Source organism: Xiphophorus hellerii, chromosome 8, assembly GCF_003331165.1.
Source record: "Xiphophorus hellerii strain 12219 chromosome 8, Xiphophorus_hellerii-4.1, whole genome shotgun sequence".
Lineage (NCBI taxonomy): Eukaryota > Metazoa > Chordata > Actinopteri > Cyprinodontiformes > Poeciliidae > Xiphophorus > Xiphophorus hellerii.
In genome coordinates this window covers 14,980,217-15,001,834 of record NC_045679.1, presented here as the reverse complement: position 1 = coordinate 15,001,834, position 21,618 = coordinate 14,980,217, and the positions used below count along the sequence as shown (strand labels likewise).

The 21,618-nt window shown below is 38.4% G+C and overlaps 1 protein-coding gene across 2 annotated transcripts; it reads left to right on the top strand.

Moving 5' to 3' along the window:
- Nucleotides 1-11: 11 nt before the first annotated feature.
- On the top strand, nucleotides 12-19,053 carry ssh1b (slingshot protein phosphatase 1b). Of its 2 annotated transcripts, XM_032570730.1 has the most exons (15): nucleotides 12-540; nucleotides 1,858-1,895; nucleotides 4,439-4,539; nucleotides 5,448-5,512; nucleotides 5,880-6,001; nucleotides 6,083-6,151; nucleotides 6,388-6,453; nucleotides 8,593-8,787; nucleotides 8,902-8,995; nucleotides 9,522-9,650; nucleotides 9,956-10,002; nucleotides 10,181-10,327; nucleotides 10,542-10,742; nucleotides 11,297-11,933; nucleotides 12,681-19,053. In XM_032570730.1, exons 1-15 carry the CDS (start codon nucleotides 469-471, stop codon nucleotides 13,158-13,160), a joined length of 2,463 nt encoding a protein of 820 aa, XP_032426621.1. In that variant the 5' UTR covers nucleotides 12-468; the 3' UTR covers nucleotides 13,161-19,053. The 2 variants fall into 2 exon arrangements, with proteins under 2 accessions (XP_032426621.1, XP_032426620.1); XM_032570729.1 differs by lacking the exons at nucleotides 12-540; nucleotides 1,858-1,895 and adding an exon at nucleotides 2,231-2,950.
- Nucleotides 19,054-21,618: the final 2,565 nt, after the last annotated feature.

Genomic DNA, 21,618 nt, shown 5'->3' with positions numbered 1-21,618 from the left:
TTATTTTTTAAAAAGGACGACTTGCATAATATTTATTTCGCAGAATAACGCTAACAGCATGGCATGGGAGTTCCTAGTCTGGTCTGTCACCTTGACAACATCGGCCCAATGACAGCCCGCACGCGAACTAGGCCAGCCAATCACAGGCGGCCGCTAAAGCTGCATGTCATTTCTGCTCCGCTTTGCTACCTGCAGCGTGTTTTGTTTGTCTGTGTGCCGTGAAAATCTCTGCGACCGCTGGCTAGAGCCAAACACGGGACGTCTCGCCCCACTTCGCGCCCATGAGGACCCCAGGAGCCGCGGAGGAGACGCAGAGCGGGCTTCTGTGGAGTCAGGTGCCGCTGGATGAGAGGGTCTGACTAGGCATTATTTTCTACCCGGTGACAGAGGCAGAAGCAGCGGCGCATCCTTCTCCCCTCCCTTCCCTGCTCCTCTGCTGCCCTCCGCGGCCGCCGCAGTCCACCAGCCATGGCCCTGGTGACTCTGCAGCGATCTCCCACCCCGAGTGCGGCATCCTCGGCCAGCAGCAGCGCGGGGGAGGTGAGTGGGAAAGTCGGGGGTCGGGATTTGTGTGAAGAAGCGCTCCTGCACGAACAGATACAGTGTGTGGCGACTAACCTCCTGCAAGTCACCTCCGCCTGCGTGTTTTGTGCACTTGACAGGGTTTTGTTTCGCTAGTTTGTTGCAGCTTTTGCAGCGGATTTGTAAACAAAATCCTGCAGAGGGGGAGGGGGAGCCGTCCAGGCTGTAGCTGTCAAGTCAAAGTGCTCATTTTGCACTCAGAGGTTGCTCTCTCTGCTTGTTAACTGGGATTTGGGCTCTCACAGCCTTTGCAATTTGGCAGAGTGGTAGTCTTTTTACACAGTTTGGTCCACAGACTGTTGGATTGACCCGTGATATTTAAGTGATGCAATAAAACTTACAAAAACAACTCCGTTTTGGGATGGCAGCTGATTTAAAGGCATAACACGTGGCTTTGCAAGGAAAACAATTTTTCTCTAGAAAACCACACAAGCCAGCATTTTTCTGTTGGTTTTTTTTGTATCCCTTATTTTGCAGATTGCAACTGCAGATTTTGTTATTATACAGATTAAAAACAAATAGATTTTCTGAGTTGGAAGAAAACGCTGTGTCCTTTCATCCTCAACAATTCTTCATATCACATTTTCTTTTCTTTGGCTTTCAATTCTGTAACGAGGGAGAAAAAAAGAATATCTGCTTTGTGACTCTTTAAGAGTTTATGAAACGGTAGAAAGCTGACCGGCAGATGGCGCTACAGCAAACCGTGTAAGTCAGAAATCATCTATTGTGTACGTTTAGAAAGACAAAGAAAAACAAAACTATTTCATATTATTAAAAAAAGGTTCACTTCTATCTATGCTTAATATTTTAAAATATTTCAACTTAGAACCAATGAGCTAATACAAGTAGTATCAACATTTCTTCATCTGCTGTTTTTGTTCAAATCAGAATTTTGTTAAAAGCAGAGTGGTTAAGAATAGCATTAGGAAAAACTTAAATTGTGATATTTGTTTTACATTTTGGAGAAATAGACTTAATTTTCTCAAAATAACTGCAATAATTACAGAATATGTTTTTTTTACAAACATTACATTGATTACCTAGACATCTTGAATAATTGTTTTCTTAAATAATTAAATAATCTAAATTAACTTTTTAAAATAAAAGGAACAGTCTAATATATACATTTAAAAAAATTGATTATTAGGTCAAATGAACTCAGGTATGCAAAGGTAAGCGACCTTCTTAGAGAATGACCCATATTTCCAAGTTGATCTAAAGCATTTCACTCACAGCTCCCTTCAAAATCTGCTCTTTCTTTTCTTTTTCTTTCAGGATTTCGGAAGTGATGATGACAGGAAAAATAATCAGAGGTGAGACTTAGTCTAAAGGAATTCATCAGTTACATTATCCTTAAGTTTTACATGCACCTGTATCCTTAACACCAAAAAACTGTCAAAAGTTTGGTTTTATAGAGGTGGTCACACTTTCTGGTGACCAGTCAGTCAAGTGTTGTTATTCTTATATTATACTTGGAATACTCTTCATGCTTTTATACAGTAGAGGTTTGTTTTAAATCATTTTAGGACCTGGGAAATGCCACATAATTATTCATGTCCTGATCCTCAATGTTTTTAAATTGTATGTCAAACACAAGTTAACATTGAACAACGCTGTGAGAAGAGAGTAGACTTTATCTTGTATTGCCTTTCTTCCTGCCTATTCAATACTTAATTTTCCTCCATTGTTCTCATAGACAAAGCAGGTAAAAAAATAGATTCAATTTTTAAAGAACTGTTTCTCATGCTCTTACATAACAAACAGTGCATAAACTTTACTCCCCCCCCTCGCTCAGAAACAAGGCTTTTCTTTATCCAACCAACGTCACAGAAGTCAAGGCATGTGTCAGCAAAGCTTTGCCGAACACTCTTGCCTTTGTGCTGGATTTGTAGGCTGAAAAAAGCCCCGTCATGTTTCGTGATTCATCATCGGCGCGAAGCCTTGATTCTTGCATGTCAAACACGAGACGTTCCCACCCGCCTGCACACACTCGCATGAATGAGCGCATTGTTGCAGAGCGTTGCACCGCGAGAGCTGATTGCTGAATCACATGCAGCGAAGAGAAGCCGGCAGCACGGATATGGAAGAAGCGTGAGGTGGAAGGAAAGGAGAAGATGAAGGATGTGGAAGACGGTATGAGTCGAACCAAATCAGGCTCCAGTTAGAGGAACGGGAGGCTGCAGGACATGGACACAAGGGTGGAAATGAGGGCCGCCTTTTGGACGAGCTTGAACTTCTCTGAAGTGACTGAAAACATTAAAACCAGCAGGATGCATCTAGTTGTGAAGTCTTCACATGGATCCATTTTCAAAGAGCTGCCTCACCTTGTGGAGAAAGCTTCTGTGACTCGGAGGGAGATTTGTCTCATGTAAGTTCTCAGAGCAGCAAAACGTAGTGAGTGGGCTCGTATCGAGTTTAAGACATGAGAGTTTCATCGGGTTAATTTACTAAAAAATTTTACTTTTTTTAAACCTTTCAGTTACAGTACTGTTAAGCACATTCCTCATCTCTTCATAGATGAAGAGATGAGGATTGTTTGCTGTTTGCAAACAGCCAGACTTTTGTCGAATCCTTTAATGTGATATGAAAGCAGTTCTTTGCATGTTTTTATCAGAGGTTTTTACTTGTTTGTCTTTCCATTTCCCAAACCATGTTGGTCTCTTATGCGAGACTAATGTGTGGTTTTCCAGGAAAGCTTTGCAACAATTAAATATATGGTATCAGTGGCATACAAGTAGAATATGTTCACCTTTTTTTCTGGGTAGTGAATATGCACATATGGAAATTTTCATACAGGAACATAAACAGATGCATATCGGTTCTGAAGATGTATGTTATCACCATTTGCTCTGCAATGCACAGAGCATCAATCATGATGCTGGACTTCTTAGAATCAAACTAAAGTAAAATGCTTCAGAATATGATAAAAGCTGTTAAAGTTGATCATTTTCCCATCTGGTCAGGTCAATTCCTCTGCCTTGTGTGATGTCATCAACTGAGATGCACTCCAATTAGGAACTCATTTCTTTAAAACCCCTTTCTATAAACTTTGCATATCATTAACTAGCTCTGTTTTTTTTTTATATTGTCGGTGTCAATTTGTTTAAAAATCCACTTGACAGTCTTCATGTTGTTTTGTTTTTTAATAAATTATTGTTTCTAGTATTATGTTGGTTCAGGAAATCAGGCCTTGGCCTTCTTTTTTCCTTTTTTTTTTTTGCTGCCAACTCATCAAATGACAGTAACAGCAGAGCTGAAACAAAAGGCCTTGTCATGGTCCCACTCAGTCATACCAGGCTTTGTGGGTTTTTGGTTGAAAGAGGAAAATAAATAAGTGGTGGAACAAAACCAAACTCTGTACTGGGCTAAAACTCTTTTTCTGCTGCCTGTGTGTTAAAGTGTGAAGTTCGTCTTTTGGCATTGTGATCGGCAAAGGCATGCGAAACATGCAACATGTCTTAAATGCTGGATTGGGACTCGCCTGAGTTTCATTCAGCAAAATCCTGCCTAGTCAGCGTGCAAGGAGTTTGTAAGGCTCTTTTATCAAGTGGGTATATAATATTTTAATGAGTCAGCAAATAGAGATTTATAGTTTGTAGTTAAGTTTTTTGTAGCTTCTTTTAAGAGATGAAGAGAGAAAAAGCAGCAGAATAAGCTATTTTAAAAGGAAACAGCTTGTTGTACCAACACTGAATGGACATTAACTGTATTTACTCTGTTATTGAGTAAAGCTTATCATTACTGGAGCAAACGCAACATTCTTATGTTGGCCTCGCTATTTCTGATCGCATTACTGTCCACTGTGTTGATGTCCTTTGTCAGTCCAATGTAGACCTTTTGTTTTGCTTTTTTCCAGCATCAGTGAAAGCTTCTTCATGGTCAAAGGAGCTGCCCTCTTTCTCCAGCAGGGCGGCAACACACAGGGACCAAAGACTCCCACGCACCACAAACATGCAGGTAGGAAGAAATGGACACCAAAAGCTTTGATACTCTAAAGGCTAAATACTAAACCGTATTTTTCTGCAGTGTTTGGGGGAAGTTTATTGCCTTTTTTGTCACACCTGAAATGTTTCAGAGCATCAATGAACAAAAATCAGTTTTCAAATGATGATTTCAGTTATTTATCCAAAGCAGCTTTTCCCTTTGTGGAAATAACCCTGAAAACATGTTTTCATACCCACGCAGGTGAAAACTGGTATTAAACATTAGTGATTGCTGACGATGAGTCTCTTACACCATATAGGAGGAACTTTGACCCACTCTTCTTTGAATAGTTGTTTCAACTCAGCCACACTGGACATTTTTTTTATATAAACTGCCTGTTTAAGGTTGTGCCATAGAATTGCAATTGGATTTAAGTAGGCCACTTGAAAACCCTCACTTTGGCTTTTGAGCCAGTTTTGCTTTGAATCATTGCTCTGCTGAATAATCCAAGTGTCTTTGTGCTCAAGTTCACAAATTGATGGCTGTGCATTCTTCCTCCGCTTTTTCTGCTTGGTAGCAGATTATTTGGGATCATTTGAGAAGGACCTTTGTGCTGATTTTGATCAGCGATAGTTTTCACCTTGAAATGCTGCCTTGGCTGCTATTTTTACCCCATCTCTCTTTCTTATTGTTGAATTGTGACCTTAACTGAGGCAGAGAGGCCTGCAGTGCTTTGATGATTTTCTGGGTTCTTATGTGACGTTCGGTATGTGTCATCAATGTCCTCCTGGGGTAATTTTGGTTTCAGCTACAAAGGTTTACCGCTTACTTTGTTCCGTACCTGTTCATGAAACCCTTACTCTTAATAAATAAAACTATAATTTGAGAACTGCATTTTGTATTTACTCTTGTTATCTTTTATGTTAATGTTTCCTTTTCAGGTGATTTACCTCAACATCTGCAAGTCATGTTCAAGATCCTGCGGTCTGAAGATCGCATCAAGCTGGTCAGCTTTTTGTTCTTCTATAAACATAAACATCATTACATTTATGTACAGCTTTAACATTATTGAAACAGAGTTAAATTATACACATATTAAACATCCATTGCGGGGAACTTATAAGGATGAGATGTTAAGCACTGCACACTAAAACAGATGATTCATATTTTAGGCTATTTCAACAGAAAGCACAGATGGCAGATATGACCCAAATAATAATCCAGACCTGCTTTCAACAACAACTTCAAGTCCTCTCTAAGTTGTTACTATTTTTATCGTTGGATTAAAGTTAAAATATCTCTACAGTGTTGCTCTGTTGCATCTTTATTGAAATAGTTTTTTTATCACCAAATATTCTCCTATCGACCCCCAGGCTGTGCGTTTGGAAAGCGGATGGTCAGAGCGCGTGCGTTACATGGTTGTTATCTACACTAACGGCCATCAAGACACGGAAGAAAACATTGTTGTGGGAATGGATTTTCCAGACAAGGACAGGTATTCTCTCTTTCAAGCCACTACTTTCTGTGTACTTTCAGATTATTTAATTTGCTGAAATGATATTCTGCTAATTTCCAGTAAAAACTGCTCCATTGGGATGGTCCTGCCTCTGTGGAGTGATACCAACATTCATCTAGACGGAGATGGGTAAGATGGGTCTTTCTTTCACACGTGCAGTCTGTCTGTTTGGGGTCACATGGTAACATACTGCCTCCCAGTGTCAAAAAAGTGAACTACACATAACAACGTTTCTTGCTGACCTGGTAACATTGCCTATGTATGCTGGAGGAATGTTCCACCGCTTGGGCCCACTAAACAAATCCTGTCCTGCTTTTTAACCTTAACCTGAAACGGATCCTTTTCTCTCCTTTCTTCCTCACCAGAGGCTTCAGCGTGAACACAGCAGGCCGGTCACATGTCTTCAAACCTGTTTCTGTGCAGGCTATGTGGTAAGTAGATGCAATATTTGGTAACAGAGAATAAAAACAGCAAATACAGTCAATACAGCTATCCAGAACTTCACAAGCTCTAAAATTGCATCAAGGACCTAAAAAGAACCATATTTGCTATTACAAAATAGATAATTTTCTACTATTCAATCGTTGGATGACATAAACATATATCAAGCAACAATGATGCATAGGCGTAAATCCCGGGGTGGTCAGGGGGTCCGGACCCCCCAATCTTGGAAAAGTCTAGAATTGTCCCCCCCAAAGAAATCATGAAATAAATCTTTGTATTTAAACAATATCAATATAAAAAGGCAATAGAAACAAAGAATGAAATAAATCTACCATTCATCTAAGAAGAAAATAAGAATTAATTTTTAGGTCCCCCCCCCTACCATTGTTAGAACAATGGTTCAGTCCAAAGGAGCTAGTTGTAGCTGTGGCTCTGCAGCACAAATAACAAACCCTCAAGTAAATAAATACTTAAAGCAAAAGACATGTTACACATGTTGTTTACTTTCACTGCTTAATAGGAAGAAACACATTAACAATAAAAATCAGACTGCAGTTTTTTTCATTACTTTGGCCGAATCATGCTAAACTGCCACCTTGTGCCTTTGAAATCAAAACTAGCAAAACTGCTTCCCAGTACTTCCCAAATATTTAATTGCTATATTGCTTTCATAGACTTGGCTTCTTTTTCTGTCGAAAGTAACCAGTATTCAAATTATATTTAGCTCTTTAAGTCTTACTTTAATAAGAAGAGTTTGAAACTGGAGGAAGTGGCTGAGCGTTAGCAATAGCCGAGCGCAGAGGAGGTACAACAGCTGACAGTAAAACAAAATAAAGTCTGCCTTTATCTTCAACGTAGAGCCTTTAAAACCAAAAAATAAAATCTGAATATTTTTCTAGAAAACTCTGGTGGTGACCCTTAAGTTTAAGTTATGATACTTCCCAAATATTCAATTTCTACATATTTATAGGTTCTCAGCCATCCAAGGACATGAACTCCTTCCCCATTCCCCCAAAAATAAAAATAAAAAAATAATTTAGTTTAGAGCAACTTAAGTTATAATTTAAATAACACATGACTTGTATTGAGAACCACTGCAATAAATCAATATTTATGAGGAATTTTATTAACTGGAGTTGCTTATTAAAACATTTTAGTCAGAGCCTTAAATTTTTGTAAAGATGTAGCAGAGATTAGATCTGTGACACTGAACCAAACTCATATCTAAGCATTTGAATCTTATTTTGACTCCTATGAGTCTCAACAGGTTGTTTACTGAGCAAAACACGTTTGTTATTAATTGCTACTTTCTAGTCATTTTTGGTGGTGCAGCTTGAACACAATAAAAACAATTTAAACCACATTTTACGTTACATTTGACTGTAACTTTTCCAACCCCCGCAAAATTGCTCTTAAAAAATTTCCCTGTTTATGGTCCCCCCAATAATGAGATGGGATTTACGCCCTTGCAATGATGTATGTAGCAATATGAAAAAAATCATACAAAAGCTTTGAATAGTTATCATCCTTGTGAGTTCAGTTTATTTCTTCTGTTGCTTAAATTTTGAGTTTTATCTACATTTATTAGAGGGTGAACTAGAAAATTTGTATAGTGTTAAATTTTTTAACTTTCCCTTTTTCTCTTGGAAATTAACTGGGGAAACTTCAGAGCACACAGATTACAAAATACAGACATGTTTAAAATGACTTAAAATAAATGAAATGTTTATTGCAGTTACATAATCTCACACTGAAATATTTAGAATGGCAAACATTTAATGAACGAATGATGAACATGTGGAATAAATCACCTCATGAACACTGTTAAGTATGGTAGAGGATGTATGATGCTGTAGATCTGTTTTTAGTCTCTGAAATTTTAAGTTTCACTCTCTGTTGAAAAAGTATTAGCTTTAACTTCTTCCAAATATTTTATTACTGTAAAATAATTTGGTTATTATAAGTGTAAACATGTCAGATGCCACCTGCTGGTCAGTTGTGAAAATAACAATAAATAGTGTTTTGTTTTTTCTTTTTTTTGTTCTCCTCCACTGTTAGTTATCTCACTACATATTATTCTGACTGACTGCGAACTGCAGATGACCAAGCTGCCTTTATGCCCACAGGTCTGCCCTGCAGGTCCTCCATAAGGCATGCGAGGTGTCCCGCCGGTTCAACTACTTCCCAGGAGGCATTTCTCTTACGTGGATGGCGTTCTATGAGAGCTGCATCACCTCAGAGCAAAGCTTCATCAATGAGTGGAACGCAATGACTGACCTGGAGACCACCCGGTCCGATTCCCCCAACATGTTCGTCGATGGGTAAGAGCCTGCAAGCCACCAGCTGTGATGTTACCTTTTTGCGTTTAGGTTTAATTGTTCTTTTGTTGTCTTTGTTTTAAATATTTATATTTTATGGTATAACTTGCTTTTTAGACCGACAGAGCGAGAAAGAACAGAGTGTCTTATCAAGTCCAAGCTTCGCAACATCATGATGTTTCAAGACTTGGAGAACATCACGTCAAAGGAGGTTTGTACCAGGTTTAAACCCGAACAGTGTGAAACGTTTTAAATCCTAGGCTTTTGACAAAAAGTGTTACTTTATATTTGAAACTGGATGATATGTATCAAACGTTTTGGGTGTCCTTCTCGTAGCCGAGGATGAAGGAGACAATTGGTGGACATTTCTTTCTCTCTTATCTTAGTTGATTTACGGTAGTTTGTCTGTGATGTCACACAAGGAAACGATGTCCTCTAATAAAGTAAAACCAAAATAGTTTTATTAGTATTTTTAAACTTCTGATTTTGAAGAAAGTTATTATTGTGGCATTTAGCAATTTTGTTCATCATAACTGATTATACGTTGAAATGTTTGGTCTGATTTAATTTCCAACAGTGAGATTTTTTTTTTCTTACTATGTGTAAGAAAATATCTGGTATGTAAATATCTGGTCAGAACTGTATGTTTATCAAAGTGACTGCATATTTGTGGAGTTTTACATTGAAAAATGTGAAAATAATCTGGTATAGTACAGTGATGAAATCCTCTCCTTCAGATCCGTAATGAGCTGGAGCAGCACATGAGCTGCAACCTCAAGGAGTACAAGGAGTTCATCGACAACGAGATGCTCCTGATCCTGGGTCAGATGGATAAAGCCACACTCATCTTTGACCACGTTTATTTGGCGAGTCCGTTTTTTACTTTGTTTTATTTTAGTGATTGTTTTTGGTAGTTGAGTTCATAGTTGAGTTGAATTATCAGCAAACACATGTCCAAACAAAAGGTGATGTCACAAAATTTCTGTTAACTTTAAGATAAATAATTGAAGTTTTGATTACTCTTATATTATAAAGAGTAATATTAGTAATTATTTATTTCAAATTTCTTACACGTGTTCTTCTGTTTTCACTTATCTTTTAGCCTCTTGCACCTCTGAATAGCAGTAGAAGGTTTTAAAAACATGGATTTCTGTGCGTTGTTTCCTTGTAGGGTTCCGAGTGGAACGCCTCCAACCTTGAAGAACTACAAAACTGCGGGTTAGCAGTTCATTCATCTTAAGTTTTCATAATAAAATCTTGAATATGTTGTTTTACTCCATTTAAAAGCTGAAGCAAAAAATGCATTAAACATAATTTTCATATTTGACCCTGTGTACGCGTCAGCAACCTTAGGTTACAGATTACAGGATACAACTCCATATGTTTCCTTTTGCAGAGTCGGTTACATTCTGAACGTTACCAGAGAGATTGACAACTTCTTCCCAGGGATGTTTTCCTATCACAACGTCCGCGTGCACGACGAGGACGCCACTGACCTGCTGGCCCACTGGAACGATACCTACAACTTTATTGTCAAAGCCAAGTGAGAGCCCTTCACATAAACATGAATCTGACATCACTTAGAGAGGATTTGTCCAAAATAAACACCATGTGAAGCACAGGAGATGAATTATGAGTGTCTAGTGGAGAGATGATTACTTGAAGTAGAAGTAAAAATTAAATCAACAATTATAAATTAATAATAATTAGCTGGTTTTCCTGAATTACCCGATATTTTTTTCTTTTGTTTGAATTAGGAAGAATAACTCAAAGTGCCTGGTGCACTGCAAGATGGGTGTGAGCCGCTCTGCCTCCACAGTTATCGCCTACGCCATGAAGGAATATGGCTGGTCTCTGGAGAAAGCGTACAACTGCATCAAGCAGAAGAGGAGCATAGCTCAGCCAAATGCTGGTTTCATGCGGCAGCTGGCGGAGTATGAGGGAATCCTCGATGCCAGGTGAGCTGATCTAGATTTTATGCATGTATCCAATAAGACAAAAGGCTTTTTGGCAGATTTGCCTTAATGGAAATTAGATCATTTAAGTGTGTTTATTCCGTTTTCCTTTGTCATTCATCTACATTTTAATTAGGGGTGCACAGATACGTAAATTTAGTTCTCTCTTTACTTCTCTCCTACCTCCTTCTTTCCTCCTTCCTTTTTTGCTCCTTCGTTCTTTCCATCCTTACTTCTGAATTGTCCATATGTCCACACATCCATCCGTCCATCCACTCACTGTCTTTCTTTCCTACCATTCATCCACCCATTGACCTCTCTGTCCAATGGTCACTTTTTCCTTCCTTACATTTGTTTATTTTTCATCCTTCCTGTTTTTTTGTAGTTCTATAGTTACATCCTGTCCTCTATTATATCTTCCATAAATTCAAGAGTAAATGTGTATAAACTGGCATTGAAAACTCTATAAACTAATGCAATTTTAACATGAAAATTAGTAGAAGCTTTGATAAGAGTCTGGCATATATTTTGAAGCAGAACTTATTTTATGTTCACAGTAAACAACGTCACAACAAGCTGTGGCGGCCTGACACAGACGAGGAAGGTTCAGACGATCTGCAAGCGTCGGGTCACAGTACAGGTGGAGAGGAGACGCCGGTTCTCAGAGGGGAAGAGGCCTGGGGAGGCTGCGGGGCGTCACCATGCCGGGGTCTGGAGATGGAACCTTTAGACTCTCTCAACTATAACTATTACTTCAGACGTTTATCGGACTCTGCACTCGACAGCGAGCCGTCCACACCGGTGCGGGGACCTCCTCTGCTAGGCATGGAGAGAGTTTTCATCGAAATAGAGGATGTGGAGAGAGATGCCCTGCTGGAGGACGAGGGTTTCCCCATGGCCCACCTAACTCTGCCCGGCGAGGGCACCGCTGCTCAGACATGCAGCCGCCTCGACCCAATGGAGGACATGAGACTGAGGCTGGAATTCAGCACGCTGGAGGAAGAGGACGAGGAAGAGGCCAAGAAGGAGGAAGAAGAGATGGCGGCCTTGACTCAGACACCCGGGAGTTCGGGTGGGAGGAAGACAGGAGAGGAAGCTGAGGGGAATGAGGAGAGTCAGCTGGGTTTAGCCAACCTGAACACCAACAACAGCAACCGCCTGGCTGCCAAGCGTAGCTGTCCTGCAGCTTTTGATGTGAGTTATTTGAATATTTATCATGATAAAGTGGTCAGTTTAAACATTATTTAGGTTTTAAACAGAACTTTAAACAGAAATGCATGTAGAAATTGTTCATTGACTGGAATAGGATGATTTTCATTTGAGCGAACCATTTCTCTGCATGTTTGAACAACAAATGTTTTATAATTTTGGATCTGGTTTTTACTCTGAGCTTAAAATTTCTCACCTCAGAGAAAAAGCTGGGAAGTCTGACATCCAATTTGGATAGACAAAGGTTTCTCAACACATCCAAAAGTCAATAGAAACTTTGTTGTAATTCTGGTAGCCTGTAACTCATAAATTCAGGCACAAATAAAATCACTAGTGTTAGCTAGTACACTGCAAAAAAGCAAAATCTTAGTAATTTTATTCTAGGTTCCAGTGCTCACACTCCTGATCTTTACACAGATGTGCAACACAGCTACAAACAGAAAAGTCAGACAATAAGAATTGGATAAAAGTCTGATGTAAAACCTTAAAATTGTCTTGAAAGGGTTAGATATTGAATACTAAAAAATATCTGTGAATTTTTTATATATGGTTTTTAAAGAGAACTTAGAAATTGGCTAAAACTAGTCTTGGCAAGAAGACCGGTCAAGCTTTTACAAAAACCGGAAATCAGAATTCAGCTTCAAAATACTGACCAGTATTATGATTTTATTTTATTTTTTAAATTATGTTACTGACTCTACTCTGTTTCTGTTTCAATTCTGATCAATTTAGGACAGTGCCAGCGCAGGAAACCCATTAAAAGTGAAGCCTTCCTATCAGTCCTGTAAAGACTGCATGCGTCTACCACAAGGGCGGCGCTGCGACCGTCCAGCAGGAGGCCGTTCACACCGCCTTAACCCCTCCCGCCACTGCACCATACCCTCCATATGCATAGATCCTCCTGGGACGCACTTTATTTCAACCCCGGTTCTGTCAACCCCGACGGTCATTCCGTCTAACTTGGTCCAGCCCTGCACTAACTTCTACCAGTGTTCCAGCTGCACGATCGGTAGCACATCCGCTCCTGAAGCCAACCATCAAAAACTTTTCTCACCCATGAACTGTGAGGAAACGCCTCCGGACGGCAGCTCGGTGGAGACCGAGGACATGGAGGAGCCGCAGAACGAGGTCACGAGGCAGAGTAACGAGGCCATCGATGTGACTGAAGCCGACGGCCTCAAATTTGGTGCTGAGATTGCAAGCTTCCAGTAGGTCCTCCGCCTTAGACCCAAACTGATGCTTCCTCTCCATGAAGGAGCTGGCTTATCACTGCCTCAGCTGCTGTGATGGCTGTGAATATTAGATGCTGTGGTGTTGCACCAGGAATGCAGAGGCTCTGCAGTGACCTCTGCTGTTTCAACCTTGCCTCATAACTTCAGAAAATAAGTCAGTACACTGCAAAAACACAGTTTTTTTGTCTAGTTTCTAGTGAAATAAAACAGAATTAACTTACTAATAACTTTTCAGCAAGATACAGCAGACTGTTTTAAGTCAATAATTCCTTAATATTGTTTTTTTTTAATTACTAGTTCTACTGGCAGATTATATCACTGTACAATTTTATTAATAAGAAATTATTGACTTAAAACAAGCTCTTATCTTGCTGAAAAGTTATTGGTAAGTTAGTTTTGTTTTATTTCAAGTGCACTAAGATATTTGCATTAGAAACTTGACCAAAAATACTTAAGATTTTGTGTTTTTTGCTGTCTAGCAGCTATGTGCGGCTTTACAGAGTGCCCTTTTATAGAAGCTGGCTGTTTTCAAAACCTGGATAGATGGGGCTAAGTAAGGAGAGAAGAACTGCTTCCTAACCCGTCATTAACTGTTTAAGAGCCTCATATGAACCCTGTACACTTTCCAGTCCCAGCACACATGCAGTTTCACCACATTTCAGTGGAGAAGCACCCATCATACCTTCAGCAGAGGTTGTTAGGTCTAGTTCATGTTGTTGCCTGGATACAAAACACTAAATTTGGCATATTAATCTTAACACAAACAGCTTCTGACAGCATGCTCTATGTTTTCAATCATATTCAAAGTATTCAGTATGTACTCATGCGGGAGCTCAAAACAATATTTACATTTGGGCCTGTTCTCACACATTATGTTATCCTCTTGTTTGCTGATATTGTTGCTGCTGCAGCTGCTTTTTGCGTTGTGTGTGTATTCACAATAATTTAAGAAACGGATGTAATCATGAGTCTGGACTACACGCTTTTCAGACTGTTTTGGTGAAGGACTGTTTTGTTCCCAGTTCTCTTTTATTGTTAAGCTTGACCTCTTCTATTAAAGTTAATTGAATCATCTACTTTAGGCGCTCAGTTTAGCCCATGAGTGAGCATGCAAAATTACAAAACACATGTTTTGTTAAACATTTCTTCATTTTTACATTTTTGTTTGTATTAATATTTTACCTGTGGGTCACGCTATTTAATAACAACTGAAAGCACATTGATTTAAAATAAAATTTTGTAAATGGACTAAAATATTAGTTACCTCAAGGCAGCCCCGGCTCCAGATGAGTTTAACAGGGGGGGCAAAATGAATCCACGCAGCAATAACAATATTACTCAAGTAAAAGAAAAAGGTACAGTACAGTAAAACGGCTCTTATAAGTACCTATTTTCCAGAAAAGTTACTCAAGTGAATGTAACCAGTACTATCCATAAACAACAACACCAATAGCCTACAGGCCACTTGTTAACAAGCTTAACCTGCTGTATTGGTATTAGCTAGTCATCTTTTAGATTACCTGCATCCAACAGCATTACTGAACTCAGTCGGTTAGTTTGGGGGAAAAATCTGTGCAAAGTTCTTTGCGGTTTGCTGCCATAATTCTAACACACACCTGAGCAGCTCTGCACGGCAGCACAGGTGTAAATCCAGAGCGAGCGTCTTAGCGTTCACGTTGCGTTTAAAAGCGGCTCAGGAAAACAGGTTACCCCGTGTTAATAAGGGATTAAACGCTGTTAACTGCTGAAAAAAGTGACAGAAGACACACGTATGGGAAGTGCGGAAGCCCCCTACTGTATAAAATCGATATAGGAATAAAAGAGAGTTGGCCACTTTAAGGTAAAACCAACAAGCAGCTTCCAGTCCAGGAAGGTGGGCGGGGAGAGGGACTGACTCTGTGGGCGGGCAATGTCTCCCAATGCCCGCCCATGCCGCCGGGCCTGCCTCGAGGTACTATTTGACTGAACCACTGTTAACTATTTCCTCCCATAACAAAGTTTTCCTGTTACCTCGGCCACTTCTTGTGTGTTTTTCTACTTTTTGATACAAAACTGTGCCATTTATACAAATTACATCCACTATAAGTGTTTTTTTTTTTCCTAAAAAATGAGTAGAACTAAAGACTCTAGAAGTACTCCATGTAAATGAGGGAAAGTATTGCCACCCTGGAGTCAGATTGTGCCTTCAGTCCTCACTTTAAAATCGAAAGAAAGAAAGAATTATAAGACATAACAAAAAGCCGAAAGGTTGACTTAAATGTGTGATTTCAAAATGTATTGAAAACTATTGATTCCTACATCAGATTTTTGTTCCTGGTTATGGTTCAAATCATAGGCATCGTAGTTAATCACATCCTATTTATTTAAATATTTAGTCATTTAAAGAACAGCCAAAATGTGTCATGTCTTCTCTGCAGTCTTTGAGAGCTCTAATAGAGTACGTCAGGTATGCAGAATGATCAGGTACTCCTGAATGATTTGAGCATGCATTGCTCATTTTGATAGTAGCAGCAAAGCTGACTTTATTAATACAGGACTTTAAGAACAGCAAGGTTAAAATGAATGAAACTGAATAAAAAAATAATTGAGAGTAGGCATGAAATACTTAAAAAGCAGAACATTGTACAAGTAACATTAGCAAGAAGAAAACATGACAGACATGAAGAAAATCAAAAATTAGATTAACGACGTTACACTAAAGCTAAAGGAATGAGATGGGTCTTTAGAGCAGATTTAAAAATGTGGCTAGTGAAGAGGCCTTTCAAATTTCTATAATTTGGTAGCTTCAATGGAAAAAGCCTTTTCCTCCCTAAGTTTTTTTTTTTCTGTGTCCTTGGCACCTCAACTGCAGCTGATTAGCTGATCCGCTCGGCCAATAAGGAGATTGCAAGCACATAATTTGAAGATGAACTGGGAACATGAACCTCAAGCCAAGGATTCAACCTCATCACACCCACACCTGGCTCTGAGTACCATAATTTATTATATTTACTTACTAAAAAAAATATTTCAGGCTTTACAGCCTTGGTGTGATTGTTTGCAACTCCACAGCAAGGCTGAATCTGGTCATGAAAGTGCAGAATCTTATTCTTTGTGTAATAAAACTATGTAGACTGTTAAAAAATATATCTTTCACCTTGACACTAAAATAAGGTTTTCCAAATTTAATAGGGATGGTGTTTCTGGAGGTTATGGTGGTGATACATTTGTAATTACACATCAACCAGTCAAAAATGTATAATTCCTCTTAAATCCAGTCAATCTTCATTCTTCAAGAAATATAAATATAGCATCAAGAAATGTTAATGGTAATCTTCCTTTTTGTCAAAGAAGTGAAACTCTGCTAAAAGCTGAAAAATATTTGATATCCATAACAAAAGTTACTTTTGTTATAAACTGAATGGTCTATGGCACATGGAGGTTTCGACGTCTGGCCAATCCATTTTGTTTAAATCTTTCTCATTTTATTTTGAAGATTATTTTGGTTTTACTTGAGCATCCAGTCCAACTCATAGTTGTCCAGTTTATTGGAAGTTGAGCCATGATTAGTTTCTCTGCAGGTTCTTTCTGTGTAGCTGATGGTATTTTTTTATTATTATTATTTTTACGGTTGAGTTGAATGATGCCTGCTTATGTGCAGGAAAAGCACTTGTTTGTTATTTTGCTCTGTCTATTTTGAGCACTTCAGGGAAATGAAAGAACTGAAAGAGTCATTGCTGATTAGTTGCATTTTCCTTTTGTGTTATTTTACAAATTTTTATACATCTTAGAAGAAAACAATGCATCCAGTGTGTCTTGGCTGAATCTGAGAGAGCTGCGAGTTTGCTCTTCTAATGAAATTATAATACTTTGGGTGTTTCTCAAGCTGTTTTGTTCCTTCCTTTGACTGTCTGAGCATCCTTAACACATATTCCTGACATTTTTAAGAGTCTAACTGTTATATTTAAAAGAATAATTCAATTCTAATTATTATATAATTAATTTTGCAGACTGGAATTGCGTAAACCTATTAATCAAATTCTCAGGTTTTCCTTTTGTTTAGATTTTGTGACATCTAGTGGTAAAGCTGCAAATTGCAACTTCCTGAAAAGCTTCATCTTACCTTCTTTGTGCCACATATTATTTTCACATATTTCACTCATTAATATATTACTTTTACTGGACTACGCTGGGATGTTTTAAATCTAGCCAACCATGTAGTTCACTGTAATATTAATTACATTAATTACATTCTGATTTTCTTGTTTTGCGTTTATCGTAGATATGTGCCTGTGTGATATGTTTTCAAAATTGTTTCTATTTCTTTTTTTAAAAAATGCCTCTGAGAGTTTATTTATATAATTCAGGTGTTACATATAAAACGTGTGTCTATCACTCAGAAGTATGAGGTCTATGCCTCATCCGGTGCTATTACTTTTATGATTTTTACAATTGTTTTTGTTTAATTAGGAAACCATTGTTGTTGTTTTTATTTTAATTGTTAATATCTCAATTTTGTTCTGTATATTTTTAGACTTCTGTGAGCTTTTGGTGACTATTTGGGTATGGTACTTTTTCAGGTGTGGTGGTTTCTTGCAAAGCATTTTCTGGTGTTTAAAAAAAGAGCCGTCTACCACAGGACAATTTGTACTCATTGTGACGACCGATTTTCTGCTGCAATGAGATGGGATCACATGACTCCAATAAACAATGGCCTTCAGCAGAAGTTATTCTGCTTCATTTGGGGGTCATACTCAAAAAAGGTGCTGACCGTCCCAAAAAGAGATCAAAATCACAATTATTAGAAACAGAGTTGGACTATAAAAGGTTCAGATCATATTTTATTGCTAAAACTGAATTCTGTGAGCTCTGAGCTCTCCATAATTCATGAAAAACAGTTCAATAAATTGATATGCAATGCTTTGGGTGCAGGGGCATAAAATGGAAGCAGGAAGGCATGAAATGGTGATGTATGAGTACAAAATGAGTACTAATTATCAAAAATTTGAATTGTTCACGAGCCTTAAATTCAAATATCCACCATGCCACCATCTAGAATATCGTCAGAATGCTCAGTTTCAGTTTTAGTTTTTTGTTACCTGGAGCTCTGTCTGCATCAGTCTCCTTCTTCGTAAGTTATTGATTTACTTAGACTCTTAACAGCTGCTTTACTTGATATTCATCGTACTCTCTTTCTGTCTTCAAACTTCAGCACCATATTTGTTTTGCTTTTTGCCTCGCATTTAAATATCCTTTCATATTGAAGTGCCTTAGCTTTGGCCACAGCTCTGTTGTAAAGTACCGCAGCGATTGCGGATGGGTTTTCAGAAAATGTGTTAACTTTTAATTTATCTTCACTGTTTGAAAGTTTATGCTTCTTGCAGCATTTAACTCGGCACATGAATATTGTATGCAAACAAATATGCTCATACATGCCATCCTCTCCCTCATAACTCACATACTTAATGGACTTCCATCTATTATTAGCCTGTAATGATACTGTATTTGTTATCGTAAAGCTTGCCGTATGCTGCATCGGTTCAGTAGCTGGCTGAAGAACATTTATTTGATGGAAAAAGAGAAATCATTTGCATCAAATTGTTACAAATTAAGAGTTTGTCTTTGAGATGCTGCAGTCTGGACAAGTCTTTCTTCTACAGTACATCAGCTTAACGACAACATTAAGAAAAACATGCCAATAGTGTTATCGTGTATCAAGAAGCACTTGTGAATTATTGTGTTTTTAGCACAGTAAAAATGATTTGCAATCATTGTAACTTTGGAAAATATTTTCCAGTTGTGAATTAGTTTTTTAAATTGTTATTTATTTATTTTTCAGTTCAATTAGTGCCAAATACAGGCATCAAAAAGGACAATCCCAGTTATGGGCCGGACATAACCGTGAGGGCCGTGAGGGCCGTGGGGCGTATTGTAGTTTAAAAGGGGGGATTGTATTTATTGAGTGTACAGAGCACAAGTATTTCCCAAAGCATGTGAGGTTGAGATGAGTGGTAAACGTAGAAAAAACACCTGGAGAGCAAGCTGATTTAATGTTCACGTTTTGTTTTCTGGTTATCTGTGTACTGTATCGGTGTTCAGGTGTACACACTTTTTTTTTTTTACATTTTGTTACACTGTGTCCAGTCTGATGTATATAATGGAAATAAATAATTTTTTCTGTAAAATCTGAGCAATAAGTTGTTGTAAATGCTTAGAGAGTGTTGGTTTTAAGTTAAATTTTTTTGAACAAGTGGATCACACAGAAAAGTACATCCACTTACATGTGGAGTTCCTCTTGGTTATATTCTTGCACTACCTTTTTTCTCTCATAGTACGAGACTCAAATCCGGGCGATGGGCCAACCACTCCTGGCTCCTGATGGCTTGAAATATTTCCATTTATTATTCCCTCCTGGTAAAAGCATCTATTTTGTGAAATGAACCAGTACTTTCCGCAACAAAATGCCTTAAAATGCTCATACTTTGTAGCTGGAATGGTGTTCTCAGGCTTTTAAAGCACTCCTTCTTTTTCTCTTGATGTAATGGTCACCATAGTGGCTAAGCACTTTAAGTTTAATTTCATCAAACCATGGTTTATGTGCATTTTTATGTTGCTGTTGAAGAAATGCCTTCTTCTTCTGAGTTGTCTTTCAGCCAGTGTTGGTAAAGGAGTTTTTTTTCACCAGTCTTACCAAGCATCATCACAGGTTATTTTGCTTCTCTGCAATTGATGCATACATTTCGGACCAAAACACATTTATCTTTGGGAACCAGATCCTCCTTCCTGAGTGTATTAATTGCTGGACAGTCCCATTCTGTTAATACTTGAGTTATAAGTGAATCAAAAGTGTGGAGGTCCACAATTCTCCTCATGATCTTGCATGAGTTTTTTTAATCTTATTGGTCAAAAATCTCACACAAAGAAGCATTGTGTCCTAAAATCCCTTAAAATAAATCTACCGGCGTTCCTTAATTTAACTCCAATGTTGTGAACTAACCTACAAACCCACAAATAGTCATCTTACTTTTTGCAGAAACAGGAAAAGCTTAGTTTTATTTTAATGTCAGAGACAGAAAAAAATGTTGTGTGTTTTCTTATTCTTACCTGGTTTCTGCTGTTCGTAAAACTGACACTGGACAAGAGAGAACTCTTAACCGAGACCAATTGTGCCCAAATGTAACTCGCAGGTGAATGTCCTTGGAGAAAAAAGAAGAAACTGTCATGAAAGAAGCTCAGAATGTAATAATAAAGAGCACCAGCAAGGACACAAACCAGATCTGCCTGCTTCTGCTTTGACTGTCTCTTTTAGTCAAATGCACAGAGCAGCAGGCGCTTTTATTGAATTAGTCAAATGAAGTACAGCAGACATAACGGGGCAGGTGACTCCGGGAGGAGTGATCTCCCAGACGGACCAAAGTCCCAAAGGACGACGGTCAAGCGCAGCATCATCGTAGGTATGTGTTCACTCTATTGAATTATCCCTCTGGCTCTTATAGCTGCAAAACTTTTAGCTAATGCTATTATAACTTGTGAAAACTTTGCTCACTGTTATTGACACGTAATGGTTTCTCTTGTTGCTTTAATGCTCATGCGTTATCTGTTTATGGCTTAAATGTTAATGGTTGGTTTATTTTTCTATAATAATAGAGTATTTGTCATATAAAACAAACAGCAGGGCCAGATCAGTGTAAAATATGTAAACGGGGGTTATGAACACATAAATACATCTCCGAACCTTAATTAAAAACATTTCTTGAGTTTTTGTAAACACTTTTTGAAGCTCTTCACATCATAGTACATCCTGGCTTGCTTGTCTCCATGTAAATTTTACTGTGCAGCTTGATCAGACATCTGAATATCACCTCCAACAATTTGAATTTCAGTTTATTACCGACAGTATAGTCAGTTCTGCAACTGGAAAACAAGGCCTCTTCTAAGACGGAGATAATAGTTCGGGTACTCTTGGTCACAAGGCTCTTATAAACTTTTGGCTTGCACTGTATAGCGTGACAGACACAAACATGGGAAATGGGCATACAGACAGAGAAGAAGTGGGGCTGGAGGGGGTTTCACAATCCAATACCATGAATGCCTCCCACTGCTGCCATTTTAACACATCCATCTCAAAATAACGCTTCAGATGCACTAAAGCCGCAAGAGCACGCATCTGTCAAGCTGTTAAACTGCCGCCATCGACACACCAGATGAACAGAGCTGCAGTGAAAACATGTTAGCTGATACAGAAATATAAGGAGTTTAAGTTGAACAAAATGTGGCAGTACTCCCACACTCCGGTCAGAAAAAGTCCCTTTTGCTCATCCAACTTTTCTGAGTTTATCTGTTTTACCCTCATCCAGTACATTTCCATAATCGTCAAGGCAGGGAATACAATTAATATACTATATCTTTATTCTAATATTTAACTAGCAAAAATTAAAGTCACGCTGTCTTCCAAAAAT